General features: G+C 40.2%; 1 protein-coding gene across 3 annotated transcripts in view; it reads left to right on the forward strand.

Moving 5' to 3' along the window:
* The window catches only part of SWAP70 (switching B cell complex subunit SWAP70), a 79,648-nt gene extending 54,074 nt beyond the window's left edge, over window positions 1–25,574 (forward strand). The window contains exons 4-12 of one of the 3 annotated variants that reach the window (XM_043580623.1): window positions 2,134–2,361; window positions 4,866–5,012; window positions 6,149–6,257; window positions 8,417–8,598; window positions 14,692–14,799; window positions 16,389–16,555; window positions 22,380–22,578; window positions 23,557–23,653; window positions 23,979–25,574. In XM_043580623.1, coding sequence (XP_043436558.1) covers window positions 2,134–2,361; window positions 4,866–5,012; window positions 6,149–6,257; window positions 8,417–8,598; window positions 14,692–14,799; window positions 16,389–16,555; window positions 22,380–22,578; window positions 23,557–23,653; window positions 23,979–24,085 — 1,344 coding nt within the window. In that variant the 3' untranslated portion in view covers window positions 24,086–25,574. The other 2 variants (XM_043580625.1, XM_043580624.1) reach the window with 2 other exon arrangements.
* The last annotated feature ends 852 nt before the right edge of the window (window positions 25,575–26,426 follow it).

Consider the following 26,426-nt stretch of genomic DNA (forward strand, 5'->3'; position numbering starts at 1 on the left):
ACAGGGTGGGGAAAAGCATAGAAGCATAAACAAGTATGTTAAATGGGTAAACTTATAATCTATGACAGGTATTGGCAAACTATGGCTATGGCTCACTGCTGAATGTAGCCCGTAGCCTGTTTTTGTTTAGCCCATGTGCTAAGAAGAGTTTTTACATTTTTAAAGCATTGTAAAAAACAAACAAACCCAAACAAAGAGTAACTTATAATAGAGATGCACAAAGCCTCAAATATTTACTACCTAACCCTTTACAGAAGAAGCTCGAGACCCCTGATCTGTGGTATTAGTGAAGTGTGTAAAATCTGCAGTGGGCATAGTGGAAGACATGTTAGAGATAGTAAATGGAAGGGAGGAATGGTGGTCACCAAGGGACACAGGAGAACTTGGCCTTTATCTTTGAGGTGATAGAGAACCAGGACAGGATTTAAAGAGGGAGGTGAGGGGTGCCTGGGTGGCTCAGTTGGTTAAGCATCCAGCGCTTGGTTTCAGCTCATGTCGTGATCTCACGGTTCATGAGTTTGAGCCCTGCATTGGGTTCTTGCTGACAGCACGGAGCCTGCTTGGGATTCTGTCTCTCTCTCTTTCTGTCTCTCTGTCTCTCTCTGCTCCTTCCCTGCTTACTCTCTATCTCTCTTTCTCTCTTTCTCAAAAATAAAAAACAAACATTAAAAAAATATATAGAGAGGTGATAGGCTCAGGTTATGTTTTGAAAAAATTTCTCTGGCAGAATATAGATACAAGGGAGCAATGCTGGAGGCAAGGATACCAACTGGGAGGCCTGAACAAGGTAGATGGAGTAGGAGGGGATGGGTTTGAGAATTGTCTGGGAAAAAGTTTTTCATTCTCTCTTGACTATAATCCGTAGGAAGATACTACTTCATGACCAGCACACATAGGCATACCCACAACACCAAACTAACCACAAAACATTTGTCTTTATTGTGAGTAGACTCAAATATTTTCATTCAATTAAAGAAGATGCTGGTGACTATGTAATAAGTTGATTTTATATTGGGTTATAACCTACAGTTTGAAAAGCACTGATCTGGGGAAGTGAAACAGTAGGATTTTATCACTGATTTGGAATAAAGGAATAGGGAACAAGGATTGGCATGGGTGAATGGTGTTGTTCCCAACTGAAATCAATAATAGAAGGGAAAACCATTTGGAAGGTAGAGGTGACGCATTCATTTTTGGATGTGTTGACTTTGATAGCATTGTAGGAAACCCAGGCTTTCCAGAAGATAGCAGTTTCTCATTTAGTGAGTATTATTGCCTGTTTTGTTTACCTGCTGTTATTTGAATAGCAATATTTTCTACTGTTCTACACAAAGGTATGTTTTTCAGGATTTAATAAGCTTTTTCAGCCCAGGGTAGGAATTTGGCCATTGTTTCCAACATTGTCAATGTTATAATGGGAGGAAGCATCATAAATTTCAAATAATTGGCTTACGTGGGAAATTTATAAATTGGGGACTAAGTTGTAAATACTAATTTGAGATGCTTATTTAATTAATACTTGCATATTAATTCAGTAAGATCGATATTCTGATATATTTAAGTATTTATCCAACAGAGAGTAGTCAAACCACATCAATTAAGTGTATGTGTACAGTTTGCTTTAGTTCTGCTATAGTATACAAATATACTATACTATTAGAGGGTTATAAGTTTTTGATTCCTTCAAAAAATTTTTTTGTAATGTTTATTTTATTTTTGAGAGAGCAAGAGAGACAGAGCACCAGTGGGGGAGGGGCAGAGAGAGAGGGAGACACAGAATCTGAAGTAGGCTCCAGTCTCTGAGCTGTCAGCACAGAGCTCGACTTGGGGGTTCAAATTCATGAACTGTGAGATCATGACTTGAGCCAAAGCTGGATGCTTAGCCAACTAAGCCACCCAGGTGCCCCTCAGTTTTTGGTCCTTATTCTATAAGGTTAATACAGGACTAGTGGCATTTTATCTATACCTTTCCTCTGATAATATCATGATTTTTTAAAGATATAATTTTGAAACTAAAAAGGAACATTTCCTAAGTTGACCTTATCAGTGTAAATAACATGGATACATACCTAAGTTTAAAAGTTATTATTTTTTTTACTAGGAATTAATAATTAAAAATTTTTCTTTTTATAGATTGAATACCTGCTTAAGAAACTTACAGAAGCTATGGGAGGAGGTTGGCAACAGGAACAATTTGAGCATTATAAAATCAACTTTGATGACAGTAAAGATGGTCTTTCTGTGTGGGAACTGATTGAACTTATTGGAAATGGACAGTTTAGCAAAGGCATGGATCGGCAGACAGTGTCCATGGCAATTAATGAAGTCTTTAATGAGCTTATATTAGATGTGTTGAAACAGGTAAGAGTCCTGGAACACTGTGTTTCTCCTTACCTTTAGACTTTGACATGTTTGAAATAAGACATTTTCATTTGAGTATAAGTCATTTATACCTTTATACTGATTTAGAACAAGAATAAAGTTTCTTATTTTCCCAGTCTTGTATTAGGCTTAAAAAAAAATTACTGATACAATTTTGAAGTATACTTAAGCATTGGGAAGTTGCTATTTTGAAAGAATTGTTTAAATGACCACATTTCCAAACTATCTTTAAAAATTTTTTTTTTTCAACGTTTATTTATTTTTGGGACAGAGAGAGACAGAGCATGAACGGGGGAGGGGCAGAGAGAGGGAGACACAGAATCGGAAACAGGCTCCAGGCTCTGAGCCATCAGCCCAGAGCCTGACGCGGGGCTCGAACACACGGACCGCGAGATCGTGACCTGGCTGAAGTCGGACGCTTAACCGACTGCGCCACCCAGGCGCCCCTCCAAACTATCTTTAAAGTACTTTTATGTCACGTGTACATCCATACTTGTTGATCTGAGAGATCCTCATGGCATGTTGTTCAGAGAAAAAAAAAAAAAACCAGGTTGTTGAACAGGAAGTATATTGTAATCCCTTTCATGTAATGTGATATATATGTGTAGGGCTATCTGGAAGGATGCTCACCAAAATGTTAAAAGTGATTACTCCTGGATTGTGGGATTCCTGTAAATTTTATTTTATTCTTTATTCCTTTCTTGTTGATTGGATTTACTACTAGCTTCTATACATGAATGTATGCATATGATTACATATTTTAATTTTTTTATTATTTTTTTTTAAGTTTATTTCTTTATTTTGAGAGAGAGAGAGAACCAGCTGGGTAGGGGCAGAGAGAGAGGGGGACAGAGGATCTGAAGTGGGCTCTGTACTGACAGCAGAGAGCCTGATGCAGGGCTCGAACTCACAAACTGTGGGATCGTGACCCCAGCTGAAGTCAGACGCTTAGCCGACTGAACCACCCCGACACCTCTATATATTTTTATAAAATTAGAAAAATACCCTTATTTTTGGAGTAAATACCTTTATATAGCAAAGCTGCATTTATCTTGTTAGATTATGACCTACATAGCATCTGATATAAATATGGAATGCTTAATGATTGTTAAATAGAATTTACATTTTTTTTTTTTTTTAGCGGCTCTTTCATATTTTTTACATTATTATACTGAATAATAATTCCAATTTGGGATTTCCTTACTTTGGTCCTTTATTTGCTCAGTAGGTGAAGTTGTGTCTTTGCTCTTTTTCCCTAATTGAACCCATCAAGAAACATTAATTGAGGTTTCATTTGTATAGGTTTTTGGTGCTACAAAGAGATGTGAGACATGGTCTGTGTCCAAAGAGGACTTCTAGGCCCACCAGGATGGCAGGATAATTGGACTACAGATGAATTTCAATATGAGATAGCTTTTGCTTAAATGTCCAAGGATGAGGAAGCTGAACAAGTAATATGATTAGAACTTGGTATAATAACCAAATGATACAGTCAAGCTTATATTATATAGTGATAGTGAATAGTCTGCTATAGGGTATCAGCACTTGTGCATTTACTATTTAAAATTCATCTATTCTCAGACAACCCTGAAGGGCTTTGGCCTATAATTATAATTTTGCTGAAGTAAAAATATGAGTTATATACCTTTGTGACTGATTTGTGGGAAGAAAGTATAGAAGTGCAAGTGTAGAAGCCAGAATCCTAACTACTTGGTCCAGTTCTTTTTCTTTCTGCTCATCTGGAGGAGTTCATCCTCCAGAATAGTGAGAGGTCAGGTAGGAAGGGTAGGTTGGTGCCAGAAGGTGATTGGTTGAAAGATATATTTGGCCAACTTTAATATTTTCATTGATTGAGGTTTTAGTTTGCTGAGAATCACTGTTAGGGTTTCGTGTGTGTGTGTGTGTGTGTGTGTGTGTGTGTGTGTGTGTGTGAATCAGAATAGACAGAATAGTATAATGAACCCCCATATACCATTCACCCAGTGTGTGTGTGTGTGTGTGTGTGTGTGTGTGAATCAGAATAGACAGAATAGTATAATGAACCCCCATATACCATTCACCCAGCCCCAGTAACTACCAACACATAGTTAATCCTACCCTCCTACTTTTGCCTCTCCTGTATCTTGAAACAAATCCCAGATATTTCATTTTATCTATAAATATTTCAATAGGTATCCCTAAAAGATAAGGAATTCTAAAAAATCACAATGTTTTTAGCACCAGGAGTCCTAAGGCTACTCTCTGTATGTAGCATGGGGTGGAGTTAGAGGGGTTGTCTCTGCATGCCCAGAATTCTGTGTAAACTTTTGTGTGCATGTATTAGCATGAATTTGACTGGGTTTAGTGCCCCTGGCCTTCATAGATCCTCAGTGGGTTCATGATCTCCAGAGGTCAAGAACCACTGATATTCACGTATTCAGGAAGAGATATCAGCTCTTATAAGAAAAAGAACAGGTATTTATATAAAATTTAATCTTTCATAGGGTTACATGATGAAAAAAGGCCATAGACGGAAAAACTGGACTGAACGCTGGTTTGTACTAAAACCCAACATAATTTCTTATTATGTGGGTGAAGATCTGAAAGATAAGAAAGGAGACATTCTCTTGGATGAAAACTGCTGTGTGGAGGTCAGTCTACTGTTTCTTCTTTCTGTTGCTGCCCCCTGCTGCCCAAGTGTTTTATATTCCTTCTAGACTTTAGAGTCTTGAAAGAATCTTAAAATTTACATTTCTAAAATAACATAGGCATACAGTTGCCATAGTTTCTGAACCAAAAACCAGAGATAACTGACAAAAGTTTTTTGTAATGTGAATTTATCTTCTATCTTATGGAAAAAGTATAGGGATTAAATCAGATTTGTTTGTACGTTTAAGGAATCATTTATTGAATAAAATGGAGTCATAAAAAAGAGCACAAAATTATTCAGTAAGACAGTGTTTGAAATCATGAATATACCATGACATCTGGGCCATTTTGAGTATAGTAAATAAAACTAATGAAAATGGGAGCATTACCTTTGAGTATTTTGGGTGACTTTCAGTACACTTTATTCCCAGATATTAATTCGGTAAAGAAGTGAAGTCTTCAAGAACAGTAATTTTGAGTTTTTAATTTATATCTAAACTATCACCATATTTGTATTTCTTGAAGAACATTTAAAATACCTAACATCTCACTCATAAATGACAGTGTATTTTGATGGATGAAATAGTATAGATATATTAATGCCTCTGGGTTTGCACTGCCCACTAAGCGGTCTTCTTAGATTCAACTACACATGGATACTCACGAGGTTATCATAGGCCATACCAGTCTACTTATAAGGATATAGGAGAGGAGCTACAGCTTGCTAGCAGTAACATCCCAGGTCAAAGAGTGGATCTGCATCAGGCAGATGTGGGAATCACCCTGGCTTAGAAGTCTCATAGCCCATTGGAGTCAATACGTGGGTATACCTTCCAGGGTTCCTATAAAGGATGTGCTCACGTACAAGAGTCATTGTGCTTAGGAAAGCCAAAGCATAGTGTCCCTATCAGGTGTTGGTGGTTCTCCTAGTCCAGATGAAGTATGCTAATCAGGGTTATTTATTACCATAGGTAATGTTGCCTAGAGGACAGCATTTTGTAAATTAGAAATATGCTCTTATGGACTTTTTTTTATTGATGTTGAATTTCAGCAAGATTTGTGTAAATAGTTCAGATTGAACTTAATTTCAATGCTTAGAAATAAAATTAAAAATAACTAATTTTGCTTTCTTTGTTAGTCCTTGCCTGACAAAGATGGGAAGAAATGCCTTTTTCTCATAAAATGTTTTGATAAAACCTTTGAAATCAGTGCCTCAGATAAGAAGAAGAAACAGGAGTGGATTCAGGGTAAGGCAATTTTTATTATTTGTCATGATATAACTTGAGAGCTCTGACTTTGTATTTTTAAATCTCATTTTAATCTCATGAGGCATTGTTCCCTCATTGTAGTTATTTCTACATGCAGCATAGTAACTGAAAGAAAAATAAAGTGAAAGGAAGTCCCAAATTTTTCATCAATTTCATTTGTATAATGAACTTGTGGGAAAATTATAAACTATACATTTTAGGGTTTCTTTTTTTTACTTTTATTATTTAAAGATAATGGAATTTCCCATTTTAAGGACTATGAAGAATTTTAAAGTGATCATCATGAATTTTTAATAATACAGAAAACAGGAATAATACAGTCGCTTTTGAATATTTCCAATAATTTTCAAGATTTGTTATTTTCACAAGAAATCACTAGTTTCAAATAATTATCTCAAGAACACAAACTTTTGATTTAATAACTTTTTTAAAAGGTTATTTATTTATTTTCAGAGAGAGAGAGCACAAGTGGGAGATGGACAGAGAGAGAGAGAGAGGGAGAGGGAGAATCCCAAGCAGGCTCCATGCTGTCAGTGTAGAGCCGGACGTGGGGCTCGAACTCACAAACTGTGAGATTATGACCTGAGCTGAAACCAAGAGTTGGATGCTTAACTGACTGAGCCCCCCAGGCCTTCCAATGAGTTTTTTTTTTTTTTTTAATCATGAAAAGGGATTCCGAATATGGTATTCTTTGACATAAGTAAGATACTGTTATGCTGAAAGTTGTGGTCATTTCGATGTGGTTTAAGAGTTTGAGGCAAGCGCACCTAGGTTTAAGTCCTCTTTCCTGGGTCACTTGAGTTGAGTTAGGAATTTTGTAGCTGTTTTTCCTCTTCTGTAGAATAGGGATAATAGTACCTACCTCTCAAGGTTTTTGTGAGGGCTAATAATTAGATAATGAAGATATACTTGCACATTAAAAATGTTTTTAGAATACTTATTTATTTTTGAGAGAGAGAGAGAGTGCGAGCGGAGGAGGGGCAGAGAGAGAGAGAGGGAGACACAGAATCTGAAGCAGGCTCCAGCCTCTGAGCTGTCAGCACAGAGCCCGACGTGGGGCTCGAACTCACAAACTGTGAGATTATGACCTGAGCGAAAGTTGGATGCTTAACCGACTGAGCCACCCATGTGCCCCTATACTTGCACATTTTAAAAAAGACGCATCATTGCAGAAATGTTTGTGATAGATTGCAAACAGCCTAAGTATCCATTAATTGTGAAATGGTTGAATAAATTATGGTACAGTAACACAGTAATGTACAGTTAGGTACATTATGTTTAATGTTTGATGTACTGATAATGGAAATCTCTCCAAGATAAATTAAGTAAAAAAAACCAAGGCTCAGAAGGGTGTATTATGTCAAAGGAAGGTGGAAGGTGTATGTACCTCCTTATTTGCATATGCTTAAAATATCTCTGGAAAGATGCAGAAGAAATTGTTAACATTAGTTGGTAGTGGAGAGGGGAACCCAGTACTTGGGGATAAGAATAGGAGGGAGACTTTTCCTGTAGATCTTTTTATGCTTTTGAATTTGAACAATGTGAGAGTATTAGCTGTTCAAAAAATTAAATTTAAAGAATTCAAACAATCAGGAAAATATGTAAAAATTAGATAATGCATATAAAAGGTATACATATAGCAACTATTCAATAACTGGTACCTATTATTACCATCTCAGGAAGGGAGTGTATAAGGAGATGGTTTCATAAGGCATAGATAAGGGGCAGACTAAACCCAGCAGGTAGCAAGTCAGATATCAGGAACTAATAATCTCAACCCTAACTATGTCTTGTTCTTATTTGGCCTTTTGAGAAATAGAGAGAAGGGAATTAATTGAAAGTATTTGAAGTTCTTCAAATGTGTGTGATATTCCCGAATCAAGTATCTTTTTAAGCACAGATGTACAGTTACGGAATTTTAGAGCTGGAAGGGACTCTAGAAATCATCTCTTTCATTTTAGAGATGAGGAAACTGATTCTGCAGCAGGTTATGTGGCTTGCTCAAGGTCACACCATTTCTCAGTGGCAGAATCAGAATCTACACTGGGTCTCTGGTTTTCTTCCCAATGTGCCATGTTTATGTTAGGCTTACAAAGAATAAACAGTATATTCCGTTTTTTATCTTACACTTTTTATAGCCATTCACTCTACTATCCATCTGTTGAAGTTGGGCAGCCCCCCACCACATAAAGAAGCCCGCCAACGTCGGAAAGAACTCCGGAAGAAGCTGCTGGCTGAACAGGAGGAACTGGAGCGACAGATGAAGGAGCTCCAGACTGCCAACGAAAATAAGCAGCAGGAGCTGGAGACCGTGAGGAAGGTGGGAATGGGCTGAGGGAGGGCGCTCTGTTTCATTGCAGGAGCCACAGCTTCCTTACTTACAAGCTTTGGTTCTACCAAGACCAGGTTCATGCAATTTTAGAGAGATTTTTTTGTTAATTGTTTTCTTAGGAAGTGTGTCTAGGTTACTAAGTGAGATAATATGGTTTTTCCAGCCTTGGCAGTATGAGGATCTCAGGTCAGCAAGACATTTCATTGACCAGAAAACAACTAGAATAATTGATGTTCATTGGGAAACCTTGTTGCTCAGTTATATCATGGTTCTGGGGTGGTAGTGGGTCCCCAGTGTATGGGCACTTGAGCCTGTCTGCCTTCCATCAGTGAACACCTGCTAACGACAAGATCAGAGACCCTTTTGTGTCCTCCTATGTAGCACCTATGCCCTGGAGTATGGGAGATGCTCACAGTATAAGCCCCCTCATTTCTGTTGGGGTTCTCCCTTTGCAGTCCATGGAAATGCCACACTTTGTGCTGATATCCTCTGAATAGACTCACAAAGAATTTTTTAATACTTTTGGGGACTCCTGGGTGGCTCAGTCTGTTAAGTGCCTGACTGTTAACAGTCTGGTAAGTGTCTGAACTCATGATCTTGTGGTTCATGAATTCAAGCCCTATGTCAGGCTCTGTGCTGACAGCTCAGAGCTTGGAGCCTGCTTTGTATTAAGATTCTGTGTGTGTGTCTCTCTCTCTGCCCCTCCCCTGCTCACACTCTGTCTCTCTCTCAAAAATAAACAAACATTAAAAAAAATTTTTTTAAAACCCTATTCAGTCACTCTGTCTTTTGATTGGAGAGTTTAGTGTATTTACATTAATTATTGATAGGTACTTGCTGCCATTTTGTTGATTGTTCTCTGGCTGTTTTTGTAGTTCTTCTCTGTTCCTTTTTTCTCTTGTTCTCCTCTTTTATGGTTTGATGACTTCTTTTAGTGCTATGTTTATATCCCTTCTCTTTATCTTTTGCATATTTAAAATAGGTTTTTGCCTTGTGATTACCATGAAGCTTACATATAACTTATATTTGTAACACTATTTTAAGTTGATAACTTAAGTTTGATCCCATTCTCAAGCTCAACATTTTTATTTTCCCCTCTCCAATATTTTATTTTTTTATGTCTCATTTCACATTTTTTAATCTTGTTTGCTAATAAGTATGATACACTACATTATAAAAATGAAAGATAAAAATCATATGATCATCTCAATAGTTGCAGAAAAGCATTTGACAAATTCAACATTGACTTATGTTAAAAACTCTCAACAAAGCAAGTGTGGGGAGAATGTATCTCAAATAATAAATGCATACAAAGCCCATACTTAACATCATAAGCTTTTCCTCTAAGGTCAGGAATAAGAGAAAGACATCTACTCTCACCACTTTCATTCAGCATAGTATTTGAAGGCCTAGCCAGAGCAATTAGACAAGAAAAAGAAGAAAAGATCTGCAAATTGGAAAGTAAGAAGTAAAATTGTCCCTATTTGCAGATGACATGATATTATATATAGAAAAAACTATTAACTCCATCAAAAAACTGTTAGAACTAATAAATTCAGTAAAGTTGTAGAATAAAAAATATGCAAAATTCTGTAACGTCTATACACATTAATAATGGACTATCAGAAAGAGAAATTAAGAAAACAATGCCAGTCCCCTGTTGATGAACATTTGGGTTATTTTTACTCTTTTGATTAAATAGGCAATGCTACAGGGAATTATTTTGTACCTGTATCATTTTATACACGTTCTAATAATTCTGTAAAACCTTGGTTTGTGAGCATAATTTGTTCCAGAAACATGCTTGTAATACAAAACACTTGTTTCTCAAAGTGAATTTCAAGAACCATTGACTCATTTATGATCATGTGATGTTCAGCATCACATACTACTTGTATTGCAAGACGTTGCTCATTTGTCAATAAATTTATTAGAAATGTTTGCTAGTGTTGTGGAACACTGCAGAACAAGTTACTCGCAATCCAAGGTTTTACTGTATGTGTTTAGAATAAATTCTCAGAAATGGAATTGCTGGAGCAGAGTATATACACTTACAATTATGAAATTCAGGCTGATGCAACAGCTACTATTTCAAATCTTACTAATCACTGTAACAGAGGAAAAAGTGTTCAAGGGTTTGGCAGTTAACTACTCCAGCTCAGAAGTGTCACTTCTGTTTACAGTACTTTGCCCAGAACTAGTTACGTGTTTTTGACGAGAAGCCATCTGTCAATTTTATTGATGTTTTCTTGTGTGATGAATCATTTTTTTCCTGTTGCTTTCAGGATTTTCTTTTTTACTTTGTCTTTCTACAGGTTTATTATGATGGGTGTGGTGTATATCTCTTTGTGTTTATCCTTGAATCTGTTGAATTCTTGGATGTGTCGGTTAATGTTTTCCATCAAATTGGGAAAGTTTTCAGCCATTATTTCTTTAAACATTTTTTCCTGTTCCTTTCTCTCTTCCCTCTTCTTTGGAAACTCTCATTATGTGAATGTTGGTACGCTTAATAGTGTCCCACATTTCTCTGAGGCTCTGTTCATTTTTCTTCATTCCTTTTTCTCTCTGTTCTTCAAATTGCATTTCTATCAATTGATCTTTGATTCTTCTTGCAGCCCAAATATGTAAGGTGAAAACATCTAGTGAAGTTTTCATTTTAGTTATCATGCTTTTAAACTCCATAATTTCCAGTTGGTTATTTTTATAATTTATATCTTTTTATTGATAATCTCTATTTGATAGGGTATTGTTATACCTTCTATTACTTCCTTAAGCTTGGTTTCCTTGAGTTCTTTGAACATAAAACTTTTATGAAATCTTTGCTAAATCCACCACCAGGGCCCCTTCAGAGGCAGTCTATTGCCCGCTTTTTTCCCTGGACATTTTATTTTATTATTATTTTTAATATTTATTTTTAAAAATTTATTTTTTAAGTTCCAGTATAATTAACATATAGTGTCATATTAGTTTCAAGTGTTTAGTGATTCAACAACAATTCCACACATTACTCAGTGCTCATCACAATGAGTGTACTCTTAATGCCTTCCACCTATTTCACCCATTCCCCCACCCACCTCCTCTCTGGTAACCATCAGTTTGTTCTCTATATTTAAGAATCTTTTTTTTCTCTCTTATTTCCATTGTTTTGTTTCTTAAATTTTTACATATAACTGAAATCATGTTATTAGTCTTTCTCTATTTTACCTACCATTGTACTAGATCCTCTAGATCCATCCACATTGCAAATGGCAAGATTTCATTCTTTTTCATGGCTGAGTACTATTCCATTGTGTGTGTATGTGTACATACACACATACCACTTCTTTATCTATTCATTTGTTGATGGGCATTTGGGTTGTTTCCATATCTTGCTATTGTAAATAATGCTGCAATAAACAGAGATGTGCATATATATTTCTGACTCAGTGTTTTTGTATTCTTTGGGTAAATACCCAGTAGTGTGATTACTGGATCACATGGTAATTCTGTGCTTAGGTTTCTGAGGAAGCTGCATACTCTTTTCCAAAGTGGCTGCACCAGTTTGCATTCCCACCAGCAGTGCACAAAAGTTCCTTTTCCTCCACATCCTTGCCAATACTTGTTTCTTGTGTTTTTTATTTTAACCATTCTGACAGGTGTGAGGTGATGTCTCATTTTGGTTTTGATTTCATTTCCCCGATGATGAGTGATGTTGAGCATCTTTTCATGTGTCTGTTAGCCATCTGTATGTTTTCATTGGAGAAATGTCTGTTCATGTCTTCTGCCCATTTTTACTTATTTGCTTTTTTTTTTTTTGATGTTGTGTCAGTTCTTTATATATTTTGGATATGAGCCACTTATCAGATATATCATTTGCAACTATCTTCTCCCATTCAGTAGGCTCTCTTTTAGTTGTGTGGATTGTTTCCTCTGCTGTGCAGAGGCTTTCTATTTTGATGTAGTCCCAATAGTTTATTTTTGCTTTTGTTTCCCTTGCTTCAGGAGACGTATCTAGAAAAATGTTGCTATGACCAGTGTCAGAGAAAGTACTGTCTGTGCCCTCTCTTCTACGATTTTTATGGTCTCAGGTCTCACGTTTAGGTCTTTAATCTATTGTGTGTTTATTATTGTGTTTGGTGTAAGAAAGTGGTCCAGTTTCATTCTTTGGCATATTGCTGTCCAGTTTTCCCAACACCATTTGTTGAAGAGACTGTCTTTTTCCCATTGCATATTCTTGCCTCCTTTGTTTTAGATTAATTGACCATATAATTGTGGGTTTATTTCTGGGTTTCCTGTTCTGTTTTGTTGATCTATATGTCTGTTTTTAATGCCAATACCATACTGTTTTGATTACTACAGCTTTGTGTGGTATATCCTGAAATCTGGGATTGTGATACCTCCAGTTTTCTTCTTCTTTTTCAAACCAGTTCTTTTGTGATTCCATACAAATTTTAGCATTATTCTTGTAGTATTGTGAAAAATGCTGTTGGAATTTTGATAGGGATTACATTAAATTTGTAGATTGTTTTGAGTGGTATGGACATTTTAAACAATATTTCTTCTTCCAACCCACGAGCGTGAAATATCTTTCCATTTGGAAAACTGGACACTTTAGACAATATATTGTAGCAACTCTGGATATAGATTTCTCCCCTCCCCCTGGGGCCTGTTGTTGCTTATTCATTTGTCTCCTGACTTGGCTAGGCTGTTTCAATGAGGTCTGTTTCTTCACACTGTGAAGCCTCTGACGGTCTTCTTCATCAGAGGCACAGCCTTGGGCATGTACGAGATACCCTGAGGTGACCATGATGTTAAGGTTCTCTTTGTGTGTTTCTTTCTCTAATCGCTCTGTTAACCTGTATGCCTCTGTTGCTATCCTATCTAGCTGTTAGAGCCCTATTGTTTTCAACAAGGGCTTGGGGCCTAACTTGCTCCACAGTCTGATATTATTTAAATTCAAGCCCATTTGTAGTCTTTGAGACTTATTCCTATTACATGAGGGCTCTTTACTTTCTGTAACTGGTTCTCTCTGTTAAACTTCCACCTGGTGTGTGGTTTATAGTTTGTTGGTCTCTTGGAGCTATGAGCCTCCTCTTAATTCATTAAAATCTCCATTGTTTTCAAGAGCATCTTTAAGTTTGAACTTCCACACATCTGTTTTAAATAATGTCATTTCTTTTGGGGAGAGCTCCAGATCTCTGCCTAGGCAAACCTCTGTGCCAATGCTCTGGAGCTGGTGGCAGAAACTAGTGGTCTGCTTTTCTGGGTGTGATACCCCTGCTTTCTGAGCCCATCACCAGGTAGAGGTGGTACCCTCTGGTCTTCTAGGCTTGCCTCATTTTTTTGGATAAATCTTCTCCATTTGCTATATGCAATTGGTTTAATTTCTGGAGACTTTAAATGGTTGTTTTTCGGGGTTTTTTTGAAATTATTTTCACCAGTTATGGGTGTTTTGCTGGGAAATGGGTCCATGGAGCTCCTCACTGCCACCCTCTGGAAGTCAAGCTCTGGTAAAAGTTTTAAAGGAGTAATGTGTGAGATGACAAAACTGTAGAAGGAGCTGAAGAAATAGATGTTGAACCTCACGAATGCATTTGTAAGTGAATTTAACTCCATGACTCTACAAAATTTTCTTTGCAAAATGTTGTTCAGACTTAACAAGTCATTCATTTACCTAATTCATTCTGTATGTTCACTGGGAAAATTGTTGGAATGGAATTCCAGTGGATCTAAAGGTTTTTATTCTAGCTTGATTGAACATTAAGAATGTTTTGCTTTTCCCATGTACTTAGTGTGGCCATTTCTCTTTCCTAATACACCTCCACTCTAATACTTACTGCTTTTTTTTTTTAATTTTTTTTTTTAATGTTTATTTATTTTAGAGACAGAGAGACAGAGCACAAGCAGGGTCAGGGCAGAGCGAGAGGGAGACAGAATCTGAAACAGGCTCCAGGCTCTGAGCTGTCAGCGCAGAGCCCGACATGGGGCTTGAACTCACGAACCGTGAGATCATGACCTGAGCCGAAGCTGGACGCTCAACCGACTGAGCCACCCAGACGCCCCTACTTACTGCTTTTCTGTGGGTGGGTTTTGATTGGATAGAAACTGGAAGAAGCAGCGTCTCGTGCAGCAGAAGAAGAAAAGAAACGCCTTCAGACTCAAGTGGAACTACAGGCGAGGTTCAGCACAGAGCTGGAGCGAGAGAAGCTTGTGAGTGCTACAGCTGGGAACCTGGGAACACTGCTGCATTAGCTCACAATGGTTCTTTCTGGGTGAAGGGGGAGGGGTCAAGGCCTGGGAGACTGGAGTGAGGCCATCTTGTCAGCTGGGCTATGCTATATAGACATGCAGTGGGCTATTGGGGGAAGTTCTGTGTTTGTTCATTATGGTTTTATTGAGCACCTTCTATGTGCTAGGCATCATGCCAGGATATAAAGGTAAAAGACATAAATCTTGCTTTTAGGACCCCAGAATAGAAATTCATGGAATAGGGTGATAACTACTGTGATTAGGGTGACTGTATCTCTTGGTTTGCCTGGGACAGTCCTTGCCATCCTGATATAATTATTAACAGCATCCTATTTTCCTTCTCAGAAAGGCCTGGCTTGGAAAATAAATAGCTAGGGGGAAAAGTAAGCATGGGTTTCATGACCTTTCTCTTCTGTAATGAGCAAAGTGGGGGGGGGGGGTCTGAAATCATGAGAATATAGGAATTTTGGTCTGCTGCTCTTGGCAGCTCTGATTCATCTTAGAGGTTCCCATCCCCCAAGACATCCAAGAGTCAGGTTGCCCTAGGTGGTTAGATAGTTAATTAGAACACAGGTCTTCTTACACAGAGTTGTAATTTGTGGGAGGGTACTGAGTCCAGTGCTCAGTAAATAGCTGCTCATGATGTTTTTTTAAGTAACTTTTTGTTGCTTAGAGTTGAAACAGACATGTTTGTTTTATGAGGGAAAGTGCACAAGCGGGGCAGATGTGATATGAAGGAGTTGCTGTGTGCACAGCCAGAACATCTGGGTTTTTTTCCTCTCTGCGCCTTCTTCTGAGCATTAGTTTTCTCTTCTTTAAATTGGAGGCATTGTCATGTGATCTGTCATGACTCTTAGGATGATGTGAGCAAGTGTGAATATTTTATAAACCGCAGACACATACACTAATGTGTGTGCTATTACATTTGGATGTCCTTGTCTTTCAATTTTTAAGGCAGAGATTCAAAACTTTAATACAGAAGGGAGAAACCATTGAGTTGTTAGGGCACTGACGTAGCTGCGTAAGACCCCCCAGGACTGGAGGTGCCCTAGGGCAGGAGTGGAGGGGCCTCAAGGCAGCCAGGGAAGCACCAAGGACTCTGCAGGTCTGTCTTTCCTTTCCCCTTTATTGTAACCCTTGGACTCTTCTGACTGGACAGAGGTTCATTCCTTTTAGAGAAGATTGTGGGTAAAGAGATTGTGGCTTTATAACAAAAAGGAATTTAAAGAGAAATTATACAGGGGAATGATTTTTTCTTGACTCTTGACTCTTAACGTGTAGAGTGGAAGGGATAGAAACTCAGAGAGGGCAGGAACACAGCATCTGGGGTGTACTTTGCGTCCTGGACTTGGGGTGTGTGTCCTGGACTTGGGTCTTAGTGTTGGTACTGGGTGTGGTGCCCTCCTTCCTCCATCTTCAGTTCCAGGAGCGAAGGACAGGGCCCTGCCCACCCTGCGGAGCTGCAAGGTAGGCTGTGGTGTTTGGAGTGGGAGAGTTTCCCTGAGGGTGAAGTTAACCTGAGTTTAAACATGACCCTTTTATATCATCAGATCAGACAGCAGATGGAAGAACAGGTTGCTCAGAAGTCCTCTGAACTGGAACAGTATTTGCAGCGAGTACAGGAGCTGGAAGACATGTACCTAAAGCTGCAGGAGGCTCTCGAGGATGAGAGACAGGCCCGGCAAGATGAAGAGACTGTGCGGAAGCTTCAGGCCAGGTGCCAGATCAGTTTGTATACTGTGCCTTTATGTACTTTTCTAGGAATTTCTAGGAATGACTAACATTCTGGTGAAGAGGGAGGAGTGTCTCTGCTATTTTGGAGAGACCTTGGAGGCTGGGCGGGTTGAGTTGTTTATTCTCCATCTATGGCACTGGAAGGCCCTTGCTTCTGGGGCTATCGACAGGCCTTCTATCTATTTTAGAGCAGTCTGGTGGATCTGTTTGGTGAGAATGTCCATGTCTAGAATGAGAATGTCCATGGACCCAGGAGCAGCTCTGGTGAGAACCTTCCTCAACACGTTCCAGACCAGAGAGGGCCACTGTGTGGAGGCCTGTTTCAGGCCAGAGTTACAGCTACTTTCGAGGGATAATGAGGAGTTAAGCAGTTTCCATCTGGTCATTCAGGATGGGTGACATTCCTTAAATAATTATTACTTGAAACCTTAGTTTTAGAAGTTTCTTATTTTGGTAAGCTCTGTGCCCAATACAGAGCTTGAACTCATGACCCTGAGATCAAGAATCCCACACTCTACTGACTGAACCAGCCAGGCACCTCAGTTTTAGAAGTTCTTGAAAGCTAGATTCTTCTTTTCCTCAGAGCTTTAAAAGTCAGGTTTATTATTTATGATAGTCATGATCTCAGGTGAGAACTCTCAATTTGTGGTCTTCATGGCAGCAGGGAGGACAAAGTAGAATAAAAACCCCAAAGGGAAAATTTGAGCTATCTTCTTCCAGTTTCTAACTTGTTTCCCCATTTGCTTTCTTTAAGATGTCTTGTCAGGGGATGTCTCTTATGGTTCTTAATTTTAATGTGATGGGATGGAGGGTCCCCCCCACTCCCAACCCCCACAACATTAGCATGGTGTCTGAGAATTCATCTCAATTCTGAATGGGTCTCGAACCCACAAACTGTGAGATCATGACCTGAGCTGAATTTGGATGCTCAACCCACTGAGCCACCCAGACTCCTCAAGTCTTTTTTTGGTTTATTTTGAGAGAGAGAGAGAAAGTGAGAAAGCGAGTGAGGGAGGGGTGGAGACAGAGGGAGAGAAAGCTCTGTACTGTCAGTGCAGAGTCCAATGCGGGGCTCGAACTCATGAACCGTGAGGTCACTACCTGAGCAGAAATCAAGAGTCGGATGCTTAACCAACTGAGCCATCCAGGCGCCCCTGTTCTAGAAATTTATTAAAGTATTATTTTGAGTTTGTAGAATGAGTGATGTTTTGAGTGAGAGACAATTTTGGGTCATTGAAGCTAGTATAGTAGTTCTTAATCAGTGTCCTGGATTTGTTGAATCAAATTATCTTTGGACAGGAGCCAGGCATGGGTATTGTTATTTAAAAAGCTTGGCCTAATTATTTTGTATAATCTGATTTAAGTAAATTGCAAAATGGTTTCAACCTTTGGAATACAAATATAACCAATACATGCATCTCTGCTCCAGTAAGTTGAAATTAGAGAACTTGGTGTGCAAAGGCCATTTTGTGAATTTTACTAAATTTACTGAATTCTGAATTTGTTTTTCATCTTAGTTTTTGGAACTTGAGATGAATAAAATTTGGTCATTTTTACGTGAGGTGGATTTGCCTCTTTCCTGAAGTCACAGAAGCTGGACCTGATTCAGAGGGACATTTTGTCAGATTGTCAGAGGGGGCTTTTCTTCTTGCTCCCACTCCTCTGGGTAGGCCTTCCTGGGTTGAAAATCAAAGGAAAGCATCGTGGAGTTGAGTAATACATTTATGTCTAGCACTGCTGAACTGAATCATAATCTTAGGTTGAGGGCGTTTGTAGAGGGCTTTTTAGTTAACTTTCCTGACCTTTCTTTAAGCAATAGCAAGTCATTCTCAGAATATTTGGTATCTCATTGTTCTTCTAGAAGATAGTCATTTCTCTGTCAGTATTTGAAGTTTCCTCAGAGATACGTTTTGTAGTAAATTGTTTAAATACAAGAACTTTGACTTAAGCCATCTAGGGCACATGATTTTTTTTTTTTTTTAAGTTTATTATTTATTTTGAGAGACAGGCAGAGAGAGAGAGGAAGAGAGAGAATCCCAAGCAGGCTCTGTGCTGTCTGTGCAGAGCCCGATGTGGGGCTCTATCCCACAAACTGTGAGAACATGACCTGAGCTGAGATCAAGAGTTAGACGCTTAACTACACTGAGCCATCCAGGCACCCTGTATATATATATTTTAATTAAATTGTAGTTGTTGTTGTTATTTTGATGTGTAATATTGAAGGTTGTCTAGAGTCTTCTAAATGGGACCTCGGAAGAAAACCATTTAATATTTGGACAACTCAATTATTGGAAAGTTCTTGGGGCTTAGCCATAATCTGCCCCATTATAACTTTTACCCACTACATTTTTAGATCTGTTAAGTTATGTCTGTATTCCCAGCAACTAATGCAGTGCCTGGCACATAGTGAGAGATCAAGGGATATTTTTTGAATGAATGAATGAATGGATCCAAGTTCTACTAATAGAGGCTACTCTTCTATGTGATACTACTTTTTCATATATTTGAAAGCAATTAGGGACCAAGCTGTGGAGTGAGGTCTGAGTTTGATTCTTAGTTCTGGTACTTTCTAGCTGTAATTTTTGAAAAGTCACTTCATCACTTTGAGCCTTCAGTTCCTTATCTATAGAATTATGGATAGTTGCCTACCTTGCAGGGTTGTTGTGAAGATTAGAGGAGGAACTGCATGCACAGTATTTAGTGTAATGTCTGGTATTTGGTAGTTACTCAGTGTGTTGGTTTCTGTTCCTTTATTTACTTTGCAGATGAGGAAGATGTATAATGTATAGAATGTCAAAAGCATTCAAAAAGATCTATTGACAGGCTGGACTGATGGTTTTAGACCAAGGAGATAGTTGAAAAAATTTTTTTTAAATGTTTATTTTATTTTTGAGAGCAAGACAGAGCGTGAGCAGGGGAGGGGCAGAGAGAGAGGGAGACACAGAATCCAAAGCAGGCTCCAGGCTCTGAGCTGTCAGCACAGAGCCCAACGCAGGGCTTGAACTCATGAACTGGGAGATAATGACCTGAGCCGAAGTCGGATGCTTAACCAACTGAGCCACCCAGGTGCCCCAGGAGATAGCTTTAAAGTAACAACAGGAGTCTTGGATCCAGGAGACTTTGAGAAGATTCATGGTATTACTTTCCTGGGATACGATTGCCAAAAACCCCATACACTCTCAGGTAGTGTTAGTGAATACGAGGTATTCAGAGCAAATGAGGTATCAGTACTACTATAATAACACAAGCTGATATTTATCCAGCACCTAGATGTGGTCGGCACAGTTCTAGGTACCTTACATGCACTATCACAACTGATGCATCCACAAACCTTTGATGGTGGATGTAGTTTCTATCCCTTTTTTATAAATGAGGAAACGGAGGGACAGAGTAGTTAGTCTTTGTTCAGGGGTCTTATTTGGAAACCACAGAAATGAACTGGGGTTTCCTAGAGCAATAAAATAGTTAATTGAAAGCTTCTTGAATAGTTCACCAATTCCAAAGAAAGGCAGGTGGCCAGGCCTGAACACAGGCATGGACCAAGGGAAGCTGAGCAGCCCAAACCACAGCCCAAACCAGGCCAAGGGGAGAGTCCACCCAGGATGTCGCTGATGTCAGCATTGGCACTGTGTGTTGGGAGTCACCATTGCTTCTACTGTCATGCAGCACGGGCTGTTGCCGCCACCGGCAAGATAAATTCTCCACTATCTCTGCTTTGCATCAGTTGCTTCAGGGTCGGAGCTCCAGGAAGGGCCTCTGCTTAGCCAAGCCCAGCTCGGGCTTCCACTGTGCCCTGGCTGCCACAGGGCAGGAGGGCAGGGGTTGGGCCTGTGGCTTATGTAGTGGGAAGTGGGCCCTACTTCCCATCAAGATGCCTCCTGTGGCAGATTCCTTGGACACATGGAGGGGATTCTGACTGGGCAGCCTGAACACCTGCAAATGTCCATTCCCCCTTCATACTCTCACCCCTAGGATGAAGAAACAGGCCTTTCCAGTCTTGTTCACTGTTGTATCCCCAGTGTCTAGAAAAGCACACAAAGGTGCACAATGTACACACACTGAGTGAGTGAAAAAACACTGGCCAGACCACATTTGCAGTGTTGTGTTCAGTTGTGGGTATCACACTCCAGGAGACATCTAAGGAGGGAGTGGATGGTCCTGTGTAGAACTAGGGATAGTGGGTGGGAAAGCTCTTCCTAGTTGAGGTGGAACTTTCGAAGGATTGAGGGTGCCCGTTTGTGAACCCACTGTGAACTCGCCTGATTCCTGAAGCAGTGAGTGGCCCATCCCACAGAGTATTTGAGCACAGTAGGATAACCACGTTGCAGGATGTTGTAGAGGGAATTCTTCAGTGGTGGGGGCCGGGGGTGGAGGAGTTGGGAGTGGTGATATAAGGGGTGTCTATTCTGTTACTTTATGGCTTCAGTCATTGGTTTTAGAAGAGCATACTGATGGTCAAGCCACTAGAGATGTGTCCTGTCCTGGGCTGGCATCTAAGTACATTGTCTATACTTTGGGTATAGGGTTGAGCTGTATGTTAGTTTTATTTAAATGCCTGTGTAGCTGGATATTCTTAGATAGGTAGCCTGTTATTCAAGATAACATTTTAGAGTCACACAAACCTTGGTTAAAATTCACTACTACCGGGGTGCCTGGGTGGCTCATTTGGTTAAGTGTACGACTTCGGCTCAGGTCATGCTCTCGTGGTTCGTGGGTTTGAGCCCTGCATCGGGCTCTGTGCTGTCAGCTGGGAGCCTGGAGCCTGCTTCAGATTCTGTGTCTCCTCTCTCTCTGCCTCTCCCCTGCTCATGCTCTGTCTCTCTGTCTCTCAACAATAAATAAATGTTAAAAAAAAAAAAAAATTCACCACTACCTGTGCGACATACTTTTAAATACCCTGAATTTTTATTGCTTCATCTGGAGGGATGATAAATACCTTGCAGAATTGATGGGGGGTTAGCAATAATGAAGTCAGGTATCTGACATGTAGTAATTGTTCAGTAAGTGGTATCTGTTTTATTCTGCCTTTTGTTGGCTCCTTTCCCCCTCATTTTCATTATCATTAGTTTGTTACCTTTTTCCTTGGTAGTATGTTTGTACTAGATGAGAAATGTTTTTAATTTTAATTTTTTTTTTCATCTATTTATTTTTGAAGAGACAGAGTGAGACAGCGCGAGCAGGGGAGGGGCAGAGAGAAGCAGACACAGAATCTGAAGCAGCCTCCGGGCTCTGAGCAAGTGGTCAGCACAGAGCCCGACATAGGGCTCGAACCCACGTACCGTGAGATCATGACCTGAGCCGAAGTCAGACGCTCAACCGACTGAGCCGCCCAGGCACCCCCAGATGAGAAATATTTTAATGTTGTAGCAATCAGGCAAATTTCAAAACTTGGCCCTACCACCTGCCAGTCAAATGATGTGGTACAGGTCATTAAACTTTTGTGTCTCACTTTCTTCATCGTTGAAGTGTGAATGTTGATGGCACTTAAGTTTACTGTGAGGATTGATTGGGAAAATACACTTAGCTCTTGGCCCAGTTGTGGCACATTAAACCTTTCATAAATGTCATTTTATTTTATTTTATTTTTTCCAAAAAGGGTGAAACAGAGAGGAGCAGGGCAGGACACATGGGGCACCTTGCCAGCACTGTGAATAAGGGCCTCTGTGGCCCCTAGTTTCCAACTTGCAAAATGAGGGAGGTGGATTAGATGACATCAGGTCTTGTCTGCTGCTCTCGGTGGCTCCGTCATCCGCTGGGTCGGGCATGGAAGCCTGGGCAGGTTTGGTCCTGAGCTCCCCACCTTGCAGGTTGCTGGAGGAAGAGTCTTCCAAGAGGGCTGAACTGGAAAAGTGGCACCTGGAGCAGCAGCAGGCCATTCAGACAACTGAAGCGGAGAAACAGGAGCTGGAGAATCAGCGTGTCCTGAAAGAGCGGGCCCTTCAGGAAGCCATGGAACAGCTGGAGCAACTTGAGCTAGAGCGGAAACAAGCGCTTGAGCAGTATGAGGTAATCCAACTGATCCCTGCAAACGCCCATGTAAAAATTTAAAAACAAACATTTAAGCACCTGAAACTAACGTAACATTGTTTGTTAACTGGAATTAAAATCAAAACTTAAAAAAACATTTAGAAATAACAGTATTTGCTTAGCTGTAAGAAGTAGTTTTTACAGGTGGTGAGGTGTATCAGGTAAAGTCCAGTCAAGAGGCACACAGTAATTTGAACAGGGAAAGTTTAATATAAACAATTATTAACTATAACAGGGGATTACCTACGAAGCAGTAAAGAAGACTCTACGAATACAGGAATGGCACGTACACGAAGCAGCCCCTGCCTCTGAGACTGAGGCAGAGCACCCAGGAAGGGAACACATCTGCTCTTCGCCCCTTCTGCGCATTGCTGTGATCTAGACCTTGGAGAGGGCATGGCCTTGGCCCCACAGACAGCAGAAAAGCCATGACTGGGAAGCTGTCCTCTGGGGACTGGGGGAAGCAGCCCACAGGGCAATGACACTAAAATCCACTGGCGTGAGCACTGTGGATGCCCCACATGTCACAGGAGCTGCTGAGAAGAGCACAGTGGGACCTGGGAGCAGAGCCCCTTCTTCCAGTGACCCTTCAGTGCCCTTTACTGACAAAACTGAAGTCGTGCCAGCTGGTGAGGAGAGTCACCCTGGTGTCATGTACAGGACAGAGGAGGCTGGATTTGGGGCCGAGGGTGGTGAGCCGTAATGCGTACACAAGGATCTTACGTATTCATGTGTAGCCGTGTCATTAGGTCCTTTGGGTGACCTTGGGCAGGTTACCCAAGCTCTCTGCATCCTGGTTTCCACATCTGTAAAATGGGGGTGATTAATAGTTCTTGCCTCTTCGAGTGGCTGGATTTCATGGGATAATCCACAAGAACAGAGTAAGTGCCCAAGCATTTTTATTTGGTCTTAAACTGCCTGTGTGTTTGCATAGTTTAACATCTACCTTTGTTTCAGGGAGTTAAGAAGAAGCTGGAGATGGCAACTAGTAAGACCAAGAGCTGGAAGGACAAAGTGGCCCAGCATGAAGGATTAATTCGATTGATAGAGCCAGGTAACACGCTCTTTGAAGTAGTAAGATATTTATCCAATTTATTCTTGTTTTATTTGTGTGTTTAAATTGTGCTAAAAATCCTCTTGAGCCCAAATATACAGAAATCACACTGTTTAGGGCCCATTTCTCTTGAATAACTTGCTCTATACTAGATAAGAAGGCTCAGTTGATTCCCTTGCATACATCTTCTAGTTGCTTTGGCTGGTGTGACATTTATGGATATTCCTCAGAGAAGAAATCAAGTAGAAAGCTACTATTTTATCTGGAAAAATGGTAATGTTCATTGAAGAATGTGAAGAATATTTAATGTGTGTTTGTTCCTTAGGTTCAAAAAACCCTCACCTGATCACTAACTGGGGCCCCGCAGCTTTCACCCAGGCAGAACTGGAAGAGAGAGAGAAGAACTGGAAAGGAAAGAAGAACACAGAGTGACCAAGTGACCCGAGCGACGAGCTGGCAGGAGTCCCGTCCATTGTGCAGACTCCAGGTGTAGCTGGAAAGCTTGATGCTAAAGACAAAGGAACTGGCTTTGCTGCTTCTAACCATTCTTTCTTCAGTGCCTTCTATCAGGCTAATATACTAAGGAAGGCTTCTTATTTATCTTCCTGAAAATAAGGGCTTACCTGAAAAAAAAAAAAAGTCGACACTATCAAGCTTTTTATTTACTCTTTGAAAACTTTAGCTTCTGAAAATTCCCTTTAGCTCTCTCAGGTCCTTGTGGGATTGAGGCAGCATGCAAACCGCGCCGTGGCCGCCATCAGCTGCCGATGTTGAGGTGCATGGGGGTGTGGGGTCAGGGGGTTACTGGATAATCAGAACCTGAGTGACGGGGGTCATTCCTTTCCTGTGGCAGCATGTTTCCTTCTTTGAGTGCATGGCCAGTCTGCTTGCCTTGGCATGCTGGTTGCCATGGATACTTTTGACCAGCTGCTCCCACAGAGCGGTCCCTGGCCACGTGTGGATCTTGCCTCCGCTAAGAGGGCACAGTCCATGGATGCAGTTGTGCAGAAGTTTCTGCTGAATGCAGTGCTGCTGAGTTACTTCCTGGCTTCAGTGGCACTAAGCTCAAGGAGGCAAACACCTTATTAAAGAGGCTTTGGCTAAGATGGATACTTAGGAATCAGCACAGAGATGAACTCAGTAAATCCCATTTGGAATGATAATTTGATACTAACTGAATTCTTCCTAATGTTTAAAAAGGTTTTAAGGGTCAACGTGCTGCCAGACCCCTTGCTTTTTCTTTTGTAGTTACTGTACAGAAAACTTCAGGAGTATATGGAAGTTTGTCATGATTAGGCCTTTTCCTTGATAAATATGGATATGATCATTTATAGGAATTATACATGAAAAAAGTTTTAAGAATGTATTTTTATGATGTCCTATGTTGAGAGGGAACAAATATTTATAATTTTCAAACATTCTTACCTAAATGTTGTACAATGTAATATGCTGAACTTTAATTTTTTTGCTAATTTTCTAAGATATATTAAAAATGTTTTGTATGTTTGTTTTTTTTTCTAGTAAAATGGACTGAGTAAGAAAATAAAAATACCAGAACAGCATGCATTTTAAACAGTCTGATTTAATAGAACAGTAGGGTACATTTGTGTATTTTCATATAATGAGATGGACTTGAGTTTAGGGATGCTTCCTGCAAACACAGTTTGGAGCTTGGACCCCCGAACCAGTGCTGTGATGACGTTAGCTATGGCTTTGTGTTTGGTGCTTGAGTCACTCATGTGGGAAACCATGGCAGATGTGTGCATTCACAGACGGGAATTTACGATGATGATTTCTCCCTCATTGTTGCTGTTACCTCTGAATCCTGTTAACTCTGCTTTCCCGAATTTTCTTTTTATGCCTTTTAGTTTTTGTTTCAGTTTTACCAGAGTAAACAGTGTGGTTTTTTGTTTTGGTCTCACATGGTTGCCAAGATTAAAATACCTAGGGTGGACTAAGGCGACCCATGCTCTTTCCCTTCTAGAGGGAGACAGCACACTGGCTGGTGTTTTTAAACATCTTTCTGTACTGTAGTGGTTCTCAACAGGGGATGATTTTGCCCACCAGGCGACATTTGGCAATATCTGATCACATTTTTGGTTGTTACAACTGGGAGTGCTACTGGCATCTAGTGGGTAGAGGCCAGAGATGCTGCCGAACATCCTACAATTCATGGGACAGTTCCCTGTAACCAAGAGTCATCTGGACAGAGATGTCTGTAGTGTCAAGGTTGAGAAAACCTGCTCAGGAAAGGCAAATTCTGTTGTCCAGAACACAATAGTAGGGGTCAGGGTTTCCCCTTACGGAGTCTCAGGAGTTGACCCCTTTGGTAGAAATGGGAGGGAAAGAGGCCGCTTGCTCTGTGAACTGGCGGAGAGTGGAGGGCAGGAACTTTGGCACAGCCTGTGGGGGGGCGCTGTGCTTCAGAAATTACAAATTTGCATTTTTAAACACAGATCTAAAGGGAATTGCTTTGAATGTGTTTTAAAGTCTTTGTGAGGCAGGTTGCTGAAGTGTGAAATAGGAAGATTGTCACAACCTTGATTTTCTTTTCACAAGAGGGAGGGTCCATCAGAACCATTCAGCGGCTGCTAAGAAATGAGCATTCAGATCTACTGCCCAGCTGGTGTCACACCTTGTACTGGTGCCTGTTCCACTTGGCAGAGCCTCTTGTACCTTCAGAGGAGTGTCAGCAAAGCACAGCTGCCTCATGGAGCGAGGATCAGGTTAACATGAGGCCATGTGGACGTGAGGAAGAGGCACTGCCCAGCTT

Source organism: Prionailurus bengalensis, chromosome D1 (genome assembly GCF_016509475.1).
Source record: "Prionailurus bengalensis isolate Pbe53 chromosome D1, Fcat_Pben_1.1_paternal_pri, whole genome shotgun sequence".
NCBI classification, from domain to species: domain Eukaryota; kingdom Metazoa; phylum Chordata; class Mammalia; order Carnivora; family Felidae; genus Prionailurus; species Prionailurus bengalensis.